The following is a 19377-nucleotide window of genomic DNA, read 5'->3' on the forward strand; positions in this document are numbered from 1 at the left end:
GCACAGTGACATGTTTGGCAAAGAAAAAAACACAAACAGCACATATTAACTGTCAGACACGGTGATGGAGGGGTGATGGTTTGGGCTTGTTTTGCAGCCACAGGATTTGGGCACCTTGTCGTCACTGAGTCAACCATGAACTCCTCTTTATACCAAAGTACTCTAGAGTTTAATGTGTCCATTAGCCTGACAGCTTGGCTCATATTGGATCAGCAACAGGACAATAATCCAAACTACAGCAGCAAATCTACATCAGAATAACTGAAAAAGAACCAAATGAAGGCAAAAACGTTTCCCAGTGTACTTTTTTCAGTGTTTTTCACACACTGCTTCTCCATTTTGGTTTAGTTTGTATTAAATAAACGACACTGTCCTGAAACTGAGGGTTTCTTTACTCAAATTTCCTGCATACATCATTTCTGATTCTTTTCTTTCACTTTATACTTTTAAAAATGGTGTATACGTATAGTTTTCAAACTATCAGCTGGCCCAGCCTGTATGTGTAATGCACCCTCCACAGGTCATCAGTCAATGTCCAATCTGGTAATCTCCCTCTCTTTGCTTCTCTCTGTTAAGTGTTAATGTACTTTAAGAGGCCAATTATTCGGTTAGTGTGTGCACACCTCGGGTGCATCTGCCAGTAAGTGGGGGAGGGTCTGCCACAAACAGAGCTGGTGAGAGGAGGGACGCCTCAGAGCTGAGTGTATATTAGGCCCTCGTAATCAGGTTAGGTTCCCCACTTCCGAACATCTGCTTCACCGTCTTCATCCTCTCGTTGGGTCTCAAAAACATTGTCTTTTAGGTCGAGCATGATGGGACAACTTCTTCTTCACAGTGCAGTGATCCTTTGGCTGGTGCAGGCAGCACACACAGAGGGTGAGTGTGCTGAAGCGCAGATTATCTGATAACATCTCGTTTGGATGTTTAACGCTTGATTTACATTTATTTGTGTGTGTCTGTTTTTGCCATGTGTTAGTTGTAACAATTCAAAATACAGTCACCAAATTGTTTTACAGGTAAACCATGTTAGGATAAATGTAAATGAATATAGGCTGCAGGAAATAGCCAGAGTAAGTGTAGTCGCTGGAAAATTTCCAGGGGTGTAGTTTAGTGTGAGGAAAACTGGGATTGAGTTATGAGCTGGTATATGGCCAAGGATGATGTAACTGGCACAGAGGAGCCGCTCTGTGTCTGTACATCCGATATGTCTCAGTTTGTATTCCATCATTTCCTTTCCTGCACCTGACGTCCATATTTCCTGATATCAAAGAAGGAAATTTAGTTTGAAAGTAAAAACCTGACAATCAGAATATTTATTCCTAATTTTGGTTTAATTAAATTACTTCTTCCTAAATCTAGAATTTGGCTTTGCAGTCAATGACATGGCAGTAAAGCTTTAAGACAAGTCTCCTTTCACCAACAGGAAACTGCAGCTCTTAGAACAATACTGGAAAATGCACTCGCTCTGTTGCTATAGATGAACCGTACCTGTAACTGTATCTGTTCCTTAACTGCCGTGTCTCTGCATGAGTAAAACATAGACTGAACACCTAAAAGAAACATCGGATCTTAATGAATGAAACATCCATGTTAAAAGTCTTTATTTACATACACTGTGTAGTTTGTTTCCATGGTCAGTGGAAACCATATTCCTTGTACTTTGCAATTGAACCTATATGTAATTTTAACCTATATTATTGTATTACCGGAATAATCTTCCAGTTGATATTCGCATGTTTGAATTTATTCAATCCTTTAAATTACGTTTGTTAACTTATTTATTTAACTTAGCATTGCCGATTAAAGTGCTCTGTGTTATCTGGTAGTGTATTTTGCACTTTGCTATCGCATCCTTATGTAATTTTAATTTTATTTCATATTATTGTATTATTGAGAAGCACTTTGGTGTACCTGTGGTCTTTAAATGTGCTATACAGTGGGGCAAAAAAAGTATTTAGTCAGCCACCGATTGTGCAAGTTCCCCCACCTAAAATGATGACAGAGGTCAGTAATTTGCACCAGAGGTACACTTCAACTGTGAGAGACAGAATGTGAAAAAAAAATCCATGAATCCACATGGTAGGATTTGTAAAGAATTTATTCGTAAATCAGGGTGGAAAATAAGTATTTGGTCAATAACAAAAATACAACTCAATACTTTGTAACATAACCTTTGTTGGCAATAACAGAGGTCAAACGTTTACTATAGGTCTTTACCAGGTTTGCACACACAGTAGCTGGTATTTTGGCCCATTCCTCCATGCAGATCTTCTCGAGAGCAGTGATGTTTTGGGGCTGTCGCCGAGCAACACGGACTTTCAACTCCTGCCACAGATTTTCTATGGGGTTGAGGTCTGGAGACTGGCTAGGCCACTCCAAATGCTTCTTACGGAGCCACTCCTTTGTTGCCCGGGCGGTGTGTTTTGGATCATTGTCATGTTGGAAGACCCAGCCTCGTTTCATCTTCAAAGTTCTCACTGATGGAAGGAGGTTTTGGCTCAAAATCTCACGATACATGGCCCCATTCATTCTGTCCTTAACACGGATCAGTCGTCCTGTCCCCTTGACAGAAAAACAGCCCCATAGCATGATGTTTCCACCCCCATGCTTCACAGTAGGTATGGTGTTCTTGGGATGCAACTCAGTATTCTTCTTCCTCCAAACACGACGAGTTGAGTTTATACCAAAAAGTTCTACTTTGGTTTCATCTGACCACATGACATTCTCCCAATCCTCTGCTGTATCATCCATGTGCTCTCTGGCAAACTTCAGACGGGCCTGGACATGCACTGGCTTCAGCAGCGGAACACGTCTGGCACTGCGGGATTTGATTCCCTGCCGTTGTAGTGTGTTACTGATGGTGACCTTTGTTACTTTGGTCCCAGCTCTCTGCAGGTCATTCACCAGGTCCCCCCGTGTGGTTCTGGGATCTTTGCTCACCGTTCTCATGATCATTTTGACCCCACGGGATGAGATCTTGCGTGGAGCCCCAGATCGAGGGAGATTATCAGTGGTCTTGTATGTCTTCCATTTTCTGACGATTGCTCCCACAGTTGATTTTTTCACACCAAGCTGCTTGCCTATTGTAGATTCACTCTTCCCAGTCTGGTGCAGGTCTACAATACTTTTCCTGGTGTGTTTCGAAAGCTCTTTGGTCTTGGCCATGGCGGAGCTTGGAGTCTGACTGTTTGAGGCTGTGGACAGGTGTCTTTTATACAGATGATGAGTTCAAACAGGTGCCATTCATACAGGTAACGAGTGGGGGACAGAAAAGCGTCTTACAGAAGACGTTACAGGTCTGTGAGAGCCAGAGATTTTCCTTGTTTGAGGTGACCAAATACTTATTTTCCACCCTGATTTACGAATAAATTCTTTACAAATCCTACCATGTGAATTCATGGATTTTTCTTTCACATTCTGTCTCTCACAGTTGAAGTGTACCTCTGGTGCAAATTACTGACCTCTGTCATCATTTTAGGTGGGGGAACTTGCACAATCGGTGGCTGACTAAATACTTTTTTGCCCCACTGTATAAATAAAGTTGTATTGTATTGTATAAACATCAACCCTTTGAGGGCTGGATTCAAAATGACAGTGAAACCATGCCATATGTTTCAATTTAATACAAAATCAGTTAGAGAATTTAAGATTTCCTTTAACGATGTGAGAAGGAAATGCAGGAAAGACATTTTTTCAATTCTTTCAGAATAAATAAAAGTGTACATGTGGTTATGTTTTCTGCAAGACTCTCAAAATATCCTGGCTGCACTCCCAAAAACCTCAGGAATCAAGTTATCCGGACTCCGAGGAGTCCTGAAATAACATAAAGTCGGTTATGTTAGTCGGGCTTGCCTGCCAAATTTCTAACAATCGTGTTAAACCAAAATCTGAGCAAGATGAGCCGTAAATCTCTTTCGTCTGGTCGACCCTCTACCAAGTATCCTTGTGATGATGTGAGGGAGCTGTGTATTTAGTTTTGTCTTTACTCGCAGACTCGGTTTGTGAAATCAAAGCTGCTGTGGCAGCGGCGGTCTAAATTTAACATCCCTCTGTGAGAAAGTAAGAGAATAGTTTTACCTCTGACACAGTCGGTTCTCCGTTCTTTTGTAGAGGGGCTAAACTGCAAATCAAATAAAAGTGAACAAGGGAAGACATCTAAACATTTTTGTTGTTATTTTGGATCCTTATACGCAAATTAAAGGAGGACGCTAATTTAATATGTGAACAAAAGCAACTAAAAGCATAAAAATACTTTTAACTAACAGCATCTAAGTGGAATTACACATTTTTACTATAAACACTAAAACATCTAATGTAACTGAATGTGAACTTTTCTGAAGCAAATGAAAAATGATTTGATTAAAAATTAAAATCTGCAGCAAAGATTTCTGGCACTTACAACGCAGGAACTCTAGCAACATTTAGCCGAAAATGCGCTGGCAAGTTAATAAAGAGGAACAACTTTATTAACTGACCAATGCGTTTGGGCTTGTGGCCTTCATCAGGGTCATAAAAATTAAAATCTGTCATGCTGTGGAAAAACAACCCACTCTTTAAAAACATGGAAAATACTAATTTCTTAATGTTACTTACATTACATAGACTCCAAGATGATTTTACCGATTATATAACAGGGTAAAAATGTATTGTCTAATCGCTTCACTTGTCAGAGTTATGTTTGTTTTATATAACACCATTGCCAGATATCTTCTGTGATGTTTTCGATTCCTTTCTTTAAGTTATCATCAATGCGGTGACCATGATAGTGATGAAAGATGGAAACTTTCTTGGTTTTATTTTGTTTTAATTGGAGTGTGCTTCATCTGAATTTGTAGTCTTAACTTTATCTGAAACACTTTAAGGATGCAAAATATTCAATTCAATTCAATTTTATTTATATAGCGCCAAATCACAACAAAAGTCGCCTCAAGGCGCTTTATATTGTACATATATGTACAGTAGATACAGAGAAAAGTCCAACAATCATATGACCCCCTATGAGCAAGCACTCTGGCGACAGTGGGAAGGAAAAACTCCCTTTTAACAGGAAGAAACCTCCAGCAGAACCAGGCTCAGGGAGGGGCGGGGCCATCTGCTGTGATTGGTTTGGGAGCCAGAGATTAATAATAACTAATGATTAAACGGAGAGAGGTCTATCAACACATAGTGAGTGAAGAAGAAACACTCAGCTTTGGAAATGTTGGCAGAAAATATAGTGGGTAAGAGCTGTAGGATGACAAATAGTAATCAATTATTGTAAATGTAAATGTTATCAGGAAATGATCAGACAGGAGAGGGTTTTCAGGAAACACTGTTAAATGTTCAGTTTCCATGCCGTATGTTAAAACAAGATCTAGAGTGTGATTAAAGTGGTGGGTGGGTTCTTTTACATTTTGAGAGAAGCCAATTGAGTCTAATAACAGATTAAATGCCATGTTGAGGCTGTCAATTTTAGCATCTACATGGATGTTAAAATCACCCACAATAATTATTTTATCTGAGCTGAGAACTAAATTAGATATAAAGTCTGAGAAATCAGAGAGAAACTCTGTGTAAGGCCCAGGTGGACGATACAATATGATAACAAGTAAGAGTAAGAGTTTCACAGCTGGGGTGGACGAGGCTAAGCATCAGGCTTTCAAATGAATTAAAAGTCTGTCTTGGTCTTTCATTAATTAATAGGCTGGTGTGAAAAATTGCTGCCACACCGCCCCCTCGGCCTGGGCTTCGAGGTTTCTGGTAGTTAGAATGACTCGGGGGTGTTGATTCATTTAAACTAACATAATCATCCTGCTGCAACCAGGTTTCTGTAAGGCAGAGTAAATCGATTTGTTGGTCAATTATTAAGTCATGTACTAACAGAGACTTGGAGGAGAGAGACCTAATATTTAATAATCCACATTTCACTGTTTTACTCTTTGGTTCAGATGTGGATACTGTATTGTTCTTTCTTGTGATTTTTTATGTTTAAGTTGTTTGTTGCTGGTTTTTAGTTTGTTTTTTGTCTGTTTGGGAGCTGACACAGTCTCTATGGAGATGGGTTTTTGGGGGGGTAGCAGGAGGAGAGAAGCTGCAGAGAGGCGTGTAAGACTGCAACTCTGCTTCCTGGTCCCAACTCTGGGTAGTCATATTTGGGGGGGTTTAATAAATTTGTCCATATTTCTAGAAATGAGAGCTGCTCCATCCAAGACCAGGTTTCCTCCAGAAGGTTTGCCAATTATCTATGAAGCCCACATCGTTTCTGGGACACCACTCAGACAGCCAGCAATTTAAGGAGAACATGCGGCTAAACATGTCACTCCTGGTCTGATTGGGGAGGGGACCAGAGAAAACTACAGAGTCCGACATTGCAAAATAAATGGCTGAGACCAATGCTTTGTATTAGTGGGTTAAAAATTGGTGTGTTCAGAGGATATTTTTGCTAATCCAAATGTTTTTCTTACTATTATTAATTTTAAACTGGTAGTCTTACACTCAGCGTCTTGTGTTTAAGGTTACGGTGCTGTGGCTGGAGTACATAATGGACAACTTCCACAGCCTAACGGTGAGTCCATCACATCCTGTCCATTTTGTGTCACCTTTGTTGCATTATGTCCATGTAAGTCACAAGCTTTTGTTCACCGGCTCACACTTTTTATTTCTAGGAAGGACACCGCAGAATGGTGGAGGTGTAGGAGCAGTGCTGATGCCATCAAAAGGTAAATTATCTTCACAGATTCAAAAACCATGAAAGTGAACTGTTTGCCTGATTTTGAGATTTATGTCCTCTTTACTCTTTTTGTAAGGTGTGGGCCGGGCAATGGGGCCAAGAACTGGATATGCTGGCTATCCTACAAAAGGAGTCGGTCAGTGATAACACAGTTTCATTTCTGTTACTGAGGTTACAGATGCAAACAGTAAATCTGTGCCCATACACCTACTGTGTACATTTACCAAATCTTTCTGCTGATGGTTACTCATATTCCTACAACAGATTTTTCTCTGATGCCGGTACTGAAGCACATTCAGTGGTTATGTTACATCTCAGAATCAGTCATTTGTTCTAACATTGGATCTCTGTTGGCACTGTGTTTCTAATTCAGGGGGATATCCTGCAGTTTTATCCCACCAAAATGGAGATAACTCCAATGGTAGACATTTCTCCACTTTTAAAATCCACTTAATGATCAATGGCACGATAAAAATCACTGTGTGAATTTTTTTGTTGCAGGATATCCTGTTAAAGCCAGTCCCACCAATGGACAACAAACTAAAGGTGCTATAACACATGTTTTATAACTAAGGCCTCACACATCTACACTAAATTACATTCGATTTTAACTTTGTTCTTTTTGCAGGCTATGGTGCTCAGGATGGCAGATATGGATGGCAAGGACCTAAAGGCAATGGTAACGAACATGTAAACCAATACAACAGCACTGCTCTACTTTAATAAAACTAGCATAGTTTCCATTTATGCTATTGTCTTGATTATTAAAGCCTTCTTGTGGTGGCTATGTGGCAGAATAACGAGCAAGATGATGATACTGGGACTAAAAAGGTTTCTGAATCTGTTGTGTTGCTTATTTGTAGGTAATGCAGCTGCTGCACATGGAACAAAAGGCAATGGTAAGACAGTTATATGAAAAAGGACTCTCACTTCACAGTCCTCAAAACTCAAAACACCCCATGATTCAGTAGTTTGTAGAACTGCCTCTAGCAGCTATAAACTCTATGAAGTCTCTCACATCTTTGTGGAGGAATTTTGGTCCTCCTTATGTCACTTTTGTTCTTTGAGATTTGAGGGTATTTGTGTTTATTCAAAGCTCTCTTAAGATCTTATGAGAGCATTTCAATCGGGTTGGGGTATGGACCATGCTGTTGCAGATTGGTTGGTGTCCTGGGGATCAAAATCGAAATCATCATCACGTCATGAACTTCAAAATCGAACATGCTAACTGAGAGATGCAGAGTCTGAGAAGCAGCTCTTGGGTTTTCTGCAGATTCTCTGAGCATTGCATGATCTCATTTTGAGGTGAATTTGGTGGAACAGGAAGATGTTGAGTTGTGTCTACACACACATGAATGCTCCAGAGCAACAAACTGTCAAAATTTTTAGAGTGCTGCTCACATTTGCTGCAGAACCTGCAGAAAGGGTGTTTTTAGTTTTTCAGGACTGTACAGAATCATGTGAATTTTTCTTTTTTAACATAACTATATTTTCTTTATGTTTTTATCGGTGGTTAGTGTTTTTGGTGTGTATTTGGCGTTAGTGAAGAACCTGGTTGCGAATTATAAAAACATAACAATGTTTTAAAACTGGGAGGGGTCATGATTAAGGTGTTAATTAAATTAAGAACCTCACATCTGTTGCAGGTTATGGTGCTGGTTCTACTGGAAATGTGCCTAACACCAAAGGTATTGTTTGCAAAACATGAAGTTCAATGCATGAAGATTAAAAAAAGGAAATTAAATAGTTTTACAATTTTGTATATTATCATCACTCTTTAGGTCAAGGAGCTGTAGCTGGTCCATCGACTGGCTATGGGACACAACCAAATGGTAAGAAAGTAAATGGGTCATTTGGGAGCAGGCAGCTGGACTCTTTGACTTTTAAAAGCACACATATATGTTAAATACTCAAAATATTTAACAGGCCAAGGAGGAGCTGGAAGTAAACCTATGAAAGGATATGGCCGACCACCTTATGGGGCAGGTAATGCAACTTCAGTTGCTTTGTTGTCCACAAAGGTGAAAACGGTGATGTAACATTGGTATATCTACATGAATAAAGGACCGGGTAAGCGAACCTTCAAAGGTCTGGGAATGCCTCAGTTTGCTGGAAGTTATAAAGGTTATGGAGCTCAGCCCATGGCAGGTGAGTCATATAGATGTCACACGCTCAGTCCTACAGGTGTGTTTGGCTAATGTACTGGTTATCTGTGTTTTTAGGTTACAATGTTGGTTATGGCAGTGCTGGTTTGGGTCTGGGGCATCGGTATGGGAATGGGTGGATGAAGGGACCAAAGCCAGGTAGGACAATAACAACATGCTTCTCTGCTTTTCAACTTTATGTCTTCATCTATACACTCAACATAAATGAACTCATGTTGCAATGTTGAAACTGTAGGCTATGGTGCAGCAGCTGGTGCTTCCAATGGACAAGGAGCAAAACCCAACGGTAAAGATCACAGAGTGAATATTGGTGTATAAATCAAAAGCTATAAAATAAAATTCATTATTCATTATTCATCACTGTTATTCATCATTGTAAAGGTTATGCTGGGGCCAGAGCACCTTTCAGCAATGGAGCCATGTCAAATGGTAGGTTAACATGGACAAATAAATATTATTGCCACATGGAAGTTAAATATTGAATTTCTGCTTGTGAAACTATTAAGGTTATGGATCCCAGAATGGTGGAGCTCCCAAGTCTGCAAAGCCAGGTAACTGTGCATCCACAATAAAATGTTATATTTCAACCTAAGTCAGTGTCAAGATAAGTATCAAGCTTTATTCTTAAAGGTGACTTATGCTAAACAACAACAGGATTTTCAAACAGGGTAGAAAACTTTTCCATGCCATTAGCATCAAGCTATCAATTGCCAACGATGCTATTCTTCCTCAAATATTATGTTTTTTTACACTCATGTGTGCATAGGCTGGCATTGTGTAGTGGTTTACACATTCGTCTAACAAAAAGAAGGCCCCTGGTTTGCAGGGAGTACTAATCTCTTTTTCTACCAAATCAAAAATGTGAAATTACCCACCCCATATTTCCCAAATACTTTATAGAGAGGGGGATTGGTTTCTGACTATTTTGATCCAGGTGCAAAAAAAAAAATCTTTAGCTTTAACTTGAATGAAAGGATCTATGAGTGAAACATGGCTAGTGTTTCAGAACAACTGTCATTTTTCTCCTGTGTATTTCTTTAGTCTTCGGAAATGTTCCATACGGGTATGGTGCCAAATCCAACGGTGAGACCATTCCTTCTTTTTCAGATTTCAATTTACGATTCAAAACGTTGATGCACATCTTAAATATCAATTTGAACATTACTAATATTCCTTTTATGAACATTTGACAGGATATGGAGGCTACAGAGGAGGTGCAGTAAGACCACCACCAGGTAATACTTGTGTTGTACGCACATCACAAAATAAATGTGGTTAACTCTGTAAGGCTAATTATATCATACCTTACACATGGGTTTTTGTTGCTTCTGAAAAATCTGTGATTATTTTACCCTGAAAAACCTGAATAAATTACACAAAAATGTCAGATTTACTTAAAATCATAAAGATTAAAACTCATATAGTTTCTTTTCTTTACTTTCAACTTGTCAGAATGTTCAGTAAACATCCCAGTTTCAAAAACGTTTAATTGCCTGGCAGTCATTTCCTGTTTCAGGCTTTACAAGGTTAAATTAAGTTTTGAAGTTTCTTTAAGGAGTTTTTTGATCTCAAGGTTATGGGAAAGGACCTGCTGCCAATGGATATGGACCCAAACCCAGTGGTAACCAATTACTATTTTCTGTTCTGGTGCTCTATAGTAAATGTTTCTGGTTTAATGCCATTGGTGTATTTATATAACCTCATGTTTGACTAAGGTTATGGAGCTGCGGCAGGGCCTGGAGTTAATGCACTCAAAGGATACACAGCCAAACCCAATGGTGACAATCTACTCTTTATTGTTTATCATTTGCTAATTTCTATTCACGTCAAAATTGTCATTTTTAAACATAAAAATCCGCCTCGAGAAATTATTATTCAATTCCGCACTAGGTCACGGAGTTAGAAATGGTGCACTGGGTGGATACAGAGGAAACCCGTACGGTAAGTTTGAGTTATGAGATGGCAAATTCATACTTGAAACTCCAGCAGCTAGGCCCAAGCTTCAATGCTGTTCTGATTCTGATGCTGTCTGCAGGGTACGGAGGGTCAAAACCTCAGAAAACTACTAAAGGACTTGGAGCACCAAGTGAAGGCGTGAAAACACTCGACAGTGGTACGAATTCTGCAGAACACATACAGCATTTGGGAACCAAACAACTGAGTTGTGGACAATCAATTGTTTTTTTCTTTTTGCATCTGTTGATGGCCCCTCATGTGTTTCTAATGTCTGCACTGTTTAAACAGGATATGGTGGTCCTGCTGGTGTAACTAAAGGGCAGTTGCCTAAAGCAGCCAATGCAGGTAAATGCTCCTATGCATGTGTTCGGTGCAAGGTTGAGATCCCATATCATTAGATAGCACTACAAAAATGCTTCTGTAAACTTAAGCAGACAAATGCTGGGTGTGTACATTTGAACATTTGTACATTTTAATTTATGGTCTTGGAGGTTTCTTCCTGTTAAAAGGGAGTTTTTCCTTCCCACTGTCGCCAAGTGTTTGATCACTGGGGCTCATCTGACTGTTAGGGTTTAAAATTTTTTTTTTTTTTTTTAAGGTTACAACATGCTGCCGAATACAAAAGGCCAAGATGGAAAGGGTGCCGGTGAATTCAGTGGAAAGAGCCTCAAAGGTGGAGTTCTTTCTCCTGAGCAGCCAAGTGTAGCACCGCTGGAGGGCCTTTCCCTCCGACAAGCAATAACTCGTGGTGCAGTGCCTTTTTCCCCGACAGGTGGTGTCCATGCTGAGGTGTCAAAAGAGAAATACCAAAAGCTTGTTTCCCCTTTGCCACAAGAAAAAAACTACAAGCAGACACCGCTGGTCCTTCAGGTTTCACCAGAACCAGCCCCAGCACTTCCTGCCAAACACTCAAAGTCTTCAACCACAGGTCCACAGATCAAGGGAGAGAAGGTCCCCATAGCCAGACCTCCACAGGGGGTTTCCCAGAGTAAACCAGCACCAGGCCCAGCAGCTGTCTATCCAGAAGGCAAGTACCATTACCAGGGTTAAAGCTAGCACCAATATGTCATATTACATATCGCTGTGGTGACTCTAATGAGAGAGAGAAAAGAAGATGTATAAATGTAGTACTTTAACTTCAGGGGAAATCTTATCAAAGTTATCGCTGTTATTACTGGAACTGCAAGTGACCTTCTTCATGGAACTGGAAGTTTCATTATGGTTAACAAAACTGAGTAACAAAAAGTTTTTATAACTTAGTTTGGTTTGCATTAGTTTACACACACTGTGGATGCACAAAAACATTCGACATTTTCTACACTACAAACGATAAGCTCATTGTCGCAGGTTTAGTCAATTAATCTGCATAAATGCTGATGACATTTATGACCTCTAGGTTATATGACTGGGAGCGCTGTGCCTGAGCAAAAAGCTGCAGAGGCAGAGGTTATTTTGGGGGTAGACAGCACCGGTGAGGGGAACGCTGCCCCTGAAAGCACCAAAGCTGTTCCCGAAACAGAGGCAGCTCAAATTACAGAAACCACCGCCGCCACTCGGGAAACAGCGACTGTTGTTGTGCCTGAAGTCGCACCAGAAGAAGCCAACATCAAACATGAGGCTGAGGCAGAGATTGATAACCCCGGGGTCAAAGGTCACCCTGCAGGGGAAACTGGGGCAACGGGTAAACTAAGTCTCAAACTAAGTGGGTGTGATTACTAGACGTGGAATGCATGCGTAGATGTTTAATGAATGCTGTGTTTTTTCCTAACTCTCAGTATTCTGATGATATCATAGCTGTTATGATCTCACAGGGTTGACCGCACTGTTCACTCTGTACCATGTTAGTAGTTGAATTCAAACTAGGCTCAATGAACATTAACAGACCATCCAGACCCCTCAAGGTGACAAACGCACAAATGCCAGTCGTTTGTTTGAGAGTGAATCGTTGCTGCTGGTCCTGGTTCTGTTTCAAAAATGATTGTTGTTGTGTTGCATGTTTTCTTCAGTGCTGACTTCAAAAAATTACCAACCTTTTTGTTTGGACTTTTTCTCTTTTTAATGCCAAACCCCTCACCTAAAAATTGATATCTAATGGTTTTAAAGTAATGTTTTGGGAAATTTGTTTATTTGCTTTATTGATATTATCACTGCTCCCAGAGGTAAATCGAAAGACAGGCGGTGCGCCTAATTCAACTTTTAATAAAAACCTGTTTTGCTACAACTGAAAGCTTTCTGCTGAGGTGTGACATGCTGGTGAGGATTAGTGGGTTTTAGTTCCTTTGATTAGCTGTTAGGCTATATTTCTGGACTTTATGCTAAGCTAATTTTAACTAGCTGTACAGCTACAGGAGCAAATATACATATACAAATATACAATATATGCTTTTATTGTTTGGAAGTACATGACTGAAAAGTTCACCAATATAAAATATGTCATTTAGATTAAAGGGTGTTTTGTGATATTTTAACTTTTGTTACGAATTTAATTACAGCATATTCAGTGCATGAGTTGAATTGCAAGTTTAACCCACTAATCTGATTTTTTTTTTCCACTGCTAACTGTTGATGCCGCAACACCTGAAAGAGTGACTGTAGATGGAGCAACGCCAATCACACCCTGACCTTTTGGTTTCCTTTTTTCAGAGAGTGGAAGAGCTTCAGTCTCCAAGGGTCAAGGAGCTAAACCAACCAAACATGGTAAACATTTCTCTCTTTTCTTTGAGTAACAAAAAGAAAGCTTCCAGCTCTGTCAGAACTGCCTTAATTCCTCATGTTAGAGGTTCAATGAGGCACTGAAAGACATCAGTGTTTAATAAACTGTAAACTGTAATAATAATAATAATATAATCAGTTACCAATCAATAATAATAATCACCAACGTGATTACATTTAGCAGTCATTTAAGCTGCTGGTGTTACTACTGATCCTCTTTTACGAACACAAAGTCTGCCTGTTTGGTAGATTCCTCAAGTCTAAAGTTCATATATGTGTGGTGGTTGTTGTGCTTATGATACTACATGCTGTTACAGACTGTGGACCATCAGGAGTACCAAATGGGCAATGGATGAAAATCCCTAGACCTGGTAAACTGAGAGTCTCTTACTATAGTACCAGTGTGTCTTAATATGATTATCATGCACTATATTTAAAGCTCTCTGTTTGCTAAAATGTTTGCTAAAATTTCCACTGTTTCTCCATGTGAAACGTATGGCAAAAGGAAATTAAATTGTTACAGCAATCTCTTCACTCATAAATAAAAAAGTCAAAATATTAAAGGGAGTGAAAACAAGTCTTAACTTTGGTTTCTGATGTCATTTCAGATTATAACACAGGTGCTGGAGCATCTATGGGCACAAACACCAAAGGTATGTCTAATAATATATAATAATAATAAGACCATTTTGCACAGGTATAGCATTATTTTTGCTTGTTGTTCATATTGATTTCTTGAAGTTGCTTTGAGGTTATGAAGCAGGAGCAGATGCTCAAAAAGGAAATTTAACTGTCAACATTTTTTGACAATTATTGCATGGGTCAGGCTTTAACAGGTTAAATCTGTTAACAGTGATCTTAGTTTTTAGTTTCACAAAACAATGTCAGGAATCGTAGCTTTATTTTCAAGGCGTTTATTTTGTAATTCCTCATTTACATGAATGTGTTTTCTTCCTTGGCGTACACACACACACACACAGAATTTGAATCTTCTTTTTCCAAAAGGTTTTATTGCAGGAAGCCAAATGTTCCCTGGACTTGGCAATGGATACGGAGCAGGTAATATTTGCTAGCAGTAAATGTCTTGATCACAAACAGAAAAATTTTGATGTAATTTTTAAAGTAAAATCTGATTTGTGTAGGATTTGGAGTATTTGTTTTGGGGGGGTTTTGTTCTCAGCTGAAGTGAGGATATTTTTCCTGTATTCACTCAGGTTTTGGACGAGGAGGCTACCTTGGAGGTGAATATAGGAACGGACATACTTTTGGAGGTGAACTTTTAAATGGAAACACGTTAGATTTAGGGCATTGTATCAGTGTGTAAGATGATGAGTAGTTAGGGGTAAGGAAGTTTGCATCTTTAAAAATCTGCCATTGTAATTTTACTGAAATTGCTGTTTCTCTCTGGAACTGTTGGGCCATATTTTGACTGCCATTGTTGGATATTAACAGTTAACATAGTTAACAGTTAACATAGTTTATGTTTTGCTGCAGGTTATGCAAATGGCTACGGTGCAGGTTTACAGCCTGACTATGCAAGTAAGAGCATTTTATGACATTTAGTTGAGAAATGTTGTTTTGCAGCAGTTAATTTTTGTGTAAACGGCAACATTTCTCTGTGTTTCCAGGCATTGGACAAGTTGTGCCTGTTCCTGATGGCAAATCAGGTATGGTAATGAGGGTGGGTAGATAGTTATAGCTAAATATAAGATAATCGTGAAGTATATTAGGTAAATATGACACAAAAGGTAAATATATTCCAGTGATGCTGATTGGACAGGTAACACAGGACAGATTCCATACAATGGAGCTCCAGTGGTTGCTGCTGGAGTAGATGGTAAGACCATGTCGCCATGGGAAAAACTGATCTAGCACGTGTGAGCAGAATGTCAGACAGAGAAGAAGTCTCCTTTCTCCCGTGGAGTAAAACTTTGATTGAAATTGAAATATTTTTCATGCATTTGTGCAGGGATGAGTCAGTTTGAGCATCAGTCGGCAGGTCTTGGTCCAAATGGAAAATTAGGCAATACATATGGTACCTAGTAAAACTTAACATGTTCACATGTATTTTATTTTAACAAAATAAAACTAATCTTTGTTTAAAATCCACAAAAAAATAAATTTTAGAGACCTATAAACAGCAGAGTTTTTCCTGTTGTTATAGGAATGAGTGAATTTGCCCTTGGTGGACAGAAACTGGGTGCTGGGAAAGGGGGAAAAAAGAAAGCACACATCTTTGAGTTTATATCTAATAACATTGTGCCTTTCTGCAATGCACAACCTTCAACCTTCAACAGTATTTGTCTCTCATTACTTATGTCCCATCTGATCACATGTTCTGCTTGCTCTGATTCAGGTATTGGCATCGGTGGGCTGCAGTTTTCTGGGCAGCCTGTTGGTACGGGAATTAATCGTGCAGGAAAATATGGTACGTCTGTCACCGTGCTGTGGCTTGGCTGAAACTGTGCTCAACAAAGAGGAAGTATAACCACACTTGTCCCATTTTTTCCAGGTTATGGATTTAGCCCCTATGGTGCTGCAGGTGACAGAAAGCCATTTGGAAAATATGGTGAGAACATATTTCTTTTAAGCAGTCTTTAAAACATACACTCACCAGATTTTAGGATTTGATTTACGTAAGTATTTGGACCTTCTGCAAAAACACTTGAAATTTAGCTCAGGCTCCAGTTTCTCTTCATCATTCCTGCGATTCAGAACATCCTCTGAATTATATAAATTCAACACACTTACTGGTACTGTTAGTGCTAACTTACACATGGATCCTATACCTGGAGACTGAGGAAAATAAATTCAAAATTTACACTTAGCTGTGAAAAGGCTTCCCGTAAAAAGGTTGTGGTCGTTTTAAAAAGTTTTCTTTCCATCTATGCCAGGATATGAAGGGTTCCCCAATGGTGGACAACTACTTGGCCTTGGCAACGCTGGAAATACAGCTGGTAAATATGGAGAGTAATGACAGTCACTAAGTTCTCTTCAGTTTGAATTACCTGGTAAACATCTAAACCTCAGTCACGATCCTCTAACCATTTTTGTTTTTCTGTTTCTTGTGTTCCGCTGAAGGTTATGGAAGGCTGCCTTATGAAGCTCAACCAGCTGGACTGGGCCCGGAAACAAAATCTACCGGTAAATATGATTAAAACAAATAAAATTCATTTTTAAAAAAAGCCTTTTAAAAATGCTGATTGGCTTGTCGTTAAGGTGAATTTAGTTGCCAAACAGATGGCTAACTAAAAGCTAACTAAACGGCATAATGTGTTCATTTGCATGTGATACTAATGATACATTTTCCTCTACTTTTGAAATGACCTCATATCACCTCATCGCTTTTCTTACCGCAGTCATCTCCTATACTCGCGGCACGCCAACATCATAGAGCTCGTGCAGCTTACAAACACTGGGTGGTGCCCCTCAGCAAGCTTGCAGAAGTCAGCGAATCAGAAGAAAGTTTTTGTTGTTTTAGGGAATGGGGTCTTAAAGAGAGAGCAGGTAAATGGCTTCTCTCAAACACAAGTGCAAACCTATGAAACCTTCCTGTAAAACACAAGTGGAAAAATGCAGGAATGAAAAGGATTATAATATTTAATACAGTATTTTTAATGTAGGTGTTCCCCCTGTTTGAAATCTTTATGCTAAGCTGGGCTGAAGTTTGACTGTAGCTTAGACATGAAAGCAGCAGTGGTTTTCTAAATGTAGCTCTCAATGATGAGTCCACAAAAATGCAGACTACAATAAAGAATAAATAAACCAGAGCTGTGAAAACCACAGGGTGACAGGCTGTGCACAGAGAGAAACCACCGTACACAGCATCCATGAATTTGTTCTTTTATTGTATTTCACTTTTTATGATTTTTCTTTTCAGGTCTGGCTGTGTCACAATATCAACCTGACCCACTCGGGCTTGGACATAATGTGAAAGGAAAATATGGTGAGACTGAGCAAACATGGTGCCACCATGTACCTGTCAGCTTTTATCTGGTTTAATTATCACCTTCATGTTTTCATCTTTGTTTAAGGTGGCACTGAGGGTCCCTATCTACCACAGGCTGTTGGTTTTGATGGTGAAGCTAAATCTTCTGGGAAATATGGTACATAATATCTGTTTTATGTGTTTTTTTCTTTTGCTTTCTGTTTTAACTGTTTAAAATAAGATCAACTTGATGATTTGGTGATAATTTCTTAACAGATAATCAGGGAGCTTACCAGTCACAGCCTCTTGAAACTGCAGCTGAAGGTAAAACTGGTCATAACTTGTCATTAATTACCCAACCAGTCAGCCTTGAAGTGTACAAATAATTTATCTTCATTTTGGCTTAAACAGGTGCAGCAGGTTTAACTTATGAGCCCCAGCCGCTTGAGTCCAATTCAGCTAGAAAATCCTGATCTCTTGAGAAATTCACAGAACATATGGACCCCAACATCACCTGCTTCATTCATCTACTCTTTCTTTTCTTTTTTACTCACAGTGAAAGGAGAGCTGCCCACTCCAGGGCCTGCAGCTGAAGGCGTGGGGAGATTCATTGATGGATATGGTGGGCATAAAAGCTTATTCTGCATTGGTATCTGTTGTGGCTTCACTCTGCTCACGTCACTGTTCATCTGACAATTTCAGAAAACCTGGGCTACATAAATGGCCGAGTGCAACCACAAGGTAATAAAAATAAATAATAATACTGATATTTAGGTTTACATTTATATTTTTTTTTTATATTTTTTTTTCATGCATCTTTTCTGCCCCCCCCCCTTTTATGGCACTGTCTCATAATTGCTGTGTTTCCTGCAGCCCCCACCCCAAGCCCGGCCTATTCGTCTGTCCACTCCCGTCTCCCTGCAGAGTCTTCATTCACAGCTGACGCGATGCCCGGTGATGTTCGGCACTTCCCCGATCTAGAAGGGACAGCCGGCCTCACGCTCGACTCAGCACCCGCTACAGAATCAGAGGGTACGACTCAGGTGTCCGAGCAACCCGATGACCTGCCGCGTCAGATACACATCCAGCAGCATCTCAAACTGCATTTTCAGCCACAAGGTAAGGCCTGAAGGCTTTAGACACTTCTGCACAGACCATCCAGTCTATATTTCTGCTCTTGTCTTTCTCCCAAGTGTTGACATTTTGTCACCATGTCATCAAAAAAAAGGAGTGTGGAAGCTAATTGTAAAAGTACATTTCGTCATAGTTGTAGTCCTTCTGCATTCGATTGATTTAGTTCAGTCTGTGTACCAGCTGCATGGCTGTTGAATTATTACATATTAAATAATAAAATTGAATATTTCTGTCTGTTTAGGAGCAAAGGACAACAAATATGAACTGAATGGCTTCTTTGGGGATACTGGGCATCAAGGTGAGAACAGACCTGTTTTTTCCTATGTGCTGTATTTATCTTAACCAGCCTGCTCACCTTTCTCCTCTATTCTTGTCCCCTCCCACAGGTTAGCTCTACTGAGACAACAAATCGAATCTCTCTTAATTGTTGTTGTATGTGATATAATATAATAGTGATAATTTGGTGTCTTGTTTAGTTTTGTCCTTCACATTTTTGTCCCATGTTTACTGTTATCCTTACAACTGAAATGTAATTTTGTTTAGCATTTTTAATAACCCCTCAAATTAGTTGAAATATTTCTAAAAACAATAACTCCATCTAATTTATTTTACATGAGAAATTCTTTTTTACTACTTGTGGCAATCATGTGTTTGTTATTGTACAGTATTTGAGTTATTAAAACTACCAAAAGAACCTCAAAGTGGAAGTTGTTTCTTTACTGACCTGTGCATGTTTTACACACACTGCTGGCTCTGTAATTTGCAAACCTGTT

General features: G+C 39.4%; 1 protein-coding gene across 5 annotated transcripts; it reads left to right on the forward strand.

Moving 5' to 3' along the window:
* Window positions 1–684: 684 nt before the first annotated feature.
* Window positions 685–19293, forward strand: cmn (calymmin). 5 transcript variants are annotated; one of them, XM_042214210.1, is made up of 43 exons: window positions 687–876; window positions 6494–6544; window positions 6645–6698; window positions 6786–6845; window positions 7083–7130; window positions 7211–7255; window positions 7338–7388; window positions 7573–7608; window positions 8356–8397; window positions 8491–8541; window positions 8636–8695; window positions 8774–8857; window positions 8932–9012; window positions 9110–9160; window positions 9256–9303; window positions 9381–9425; window positions 9916–9957; window positions 10068–10109; window positions 10448–10495; window positions 10590–10652; window positions 10765–10815; window positions 10910–10987; window positions 11119–11175; window positions 11429–11857; window positions 13474–13527; window positions 13860–13913; window positions 14151–14195; window positions 14548–14601; window positions 14757–14813; window positions 15037–15081; window positions 15171–15209; window positions 15899–15970; window positions 16055–16111; window positions 16437–16499; window positions 16624–16686; window positions 17423–17488; window positions 17577–17648; window positions 17747–17794; window positions 18027–18092; window positions 18173–18211; window positions 18344–18589; window positions 18846–18902; window positions 18991–19293. In XM_042214210.1, the coding sequence occupies exons 1-43, from the start codon at window positions 810–812 to the stop codon at window positions 18993–18995; spliced, it is 2886 nt and encodes a 961-aa protein (XP_042070144.1). In that variant the 5' UTR covers window positions 687–809; the 3' UTR covers window positions 18996–19293. The 5 variants fall into 5 exon arrangements, with proteins under 5 accessions (XP_042070143.1, XP_042070142.1, XP_042070145.1 ...); XM_042214209.1 differs by lacking the exon at window positions 18991–19293 and having other exon boundaries at window positions 685–876; window positions 14757–14783; window positions 18846–18971; XM_042214208.1 differs by lacking the exon at window positions 18991–19293 and having other exon boundaries at window positions 686–876; window positions 18846–18971.
* Window positions 19294–19377: the final 84 nt, after the last annotated feature.

The sequence above is a fragment of the Haplochromis burtoni genome, unplaced genomic scaffold (genome assembly GCF_018398535.1).
Source record: "Haplochromis burtoni strain Fernald_Lab_line unplaced genomic scaffold, NCSU_Asbu1 Contig_531, whole genome shotgun sequence".
Lineage (NCBI taxonomy): Eukaryota > Metazoa > Chordata > Actinopteri > Cichliformes > Cichlidae > Haplochromis > Haplochromis burtoni.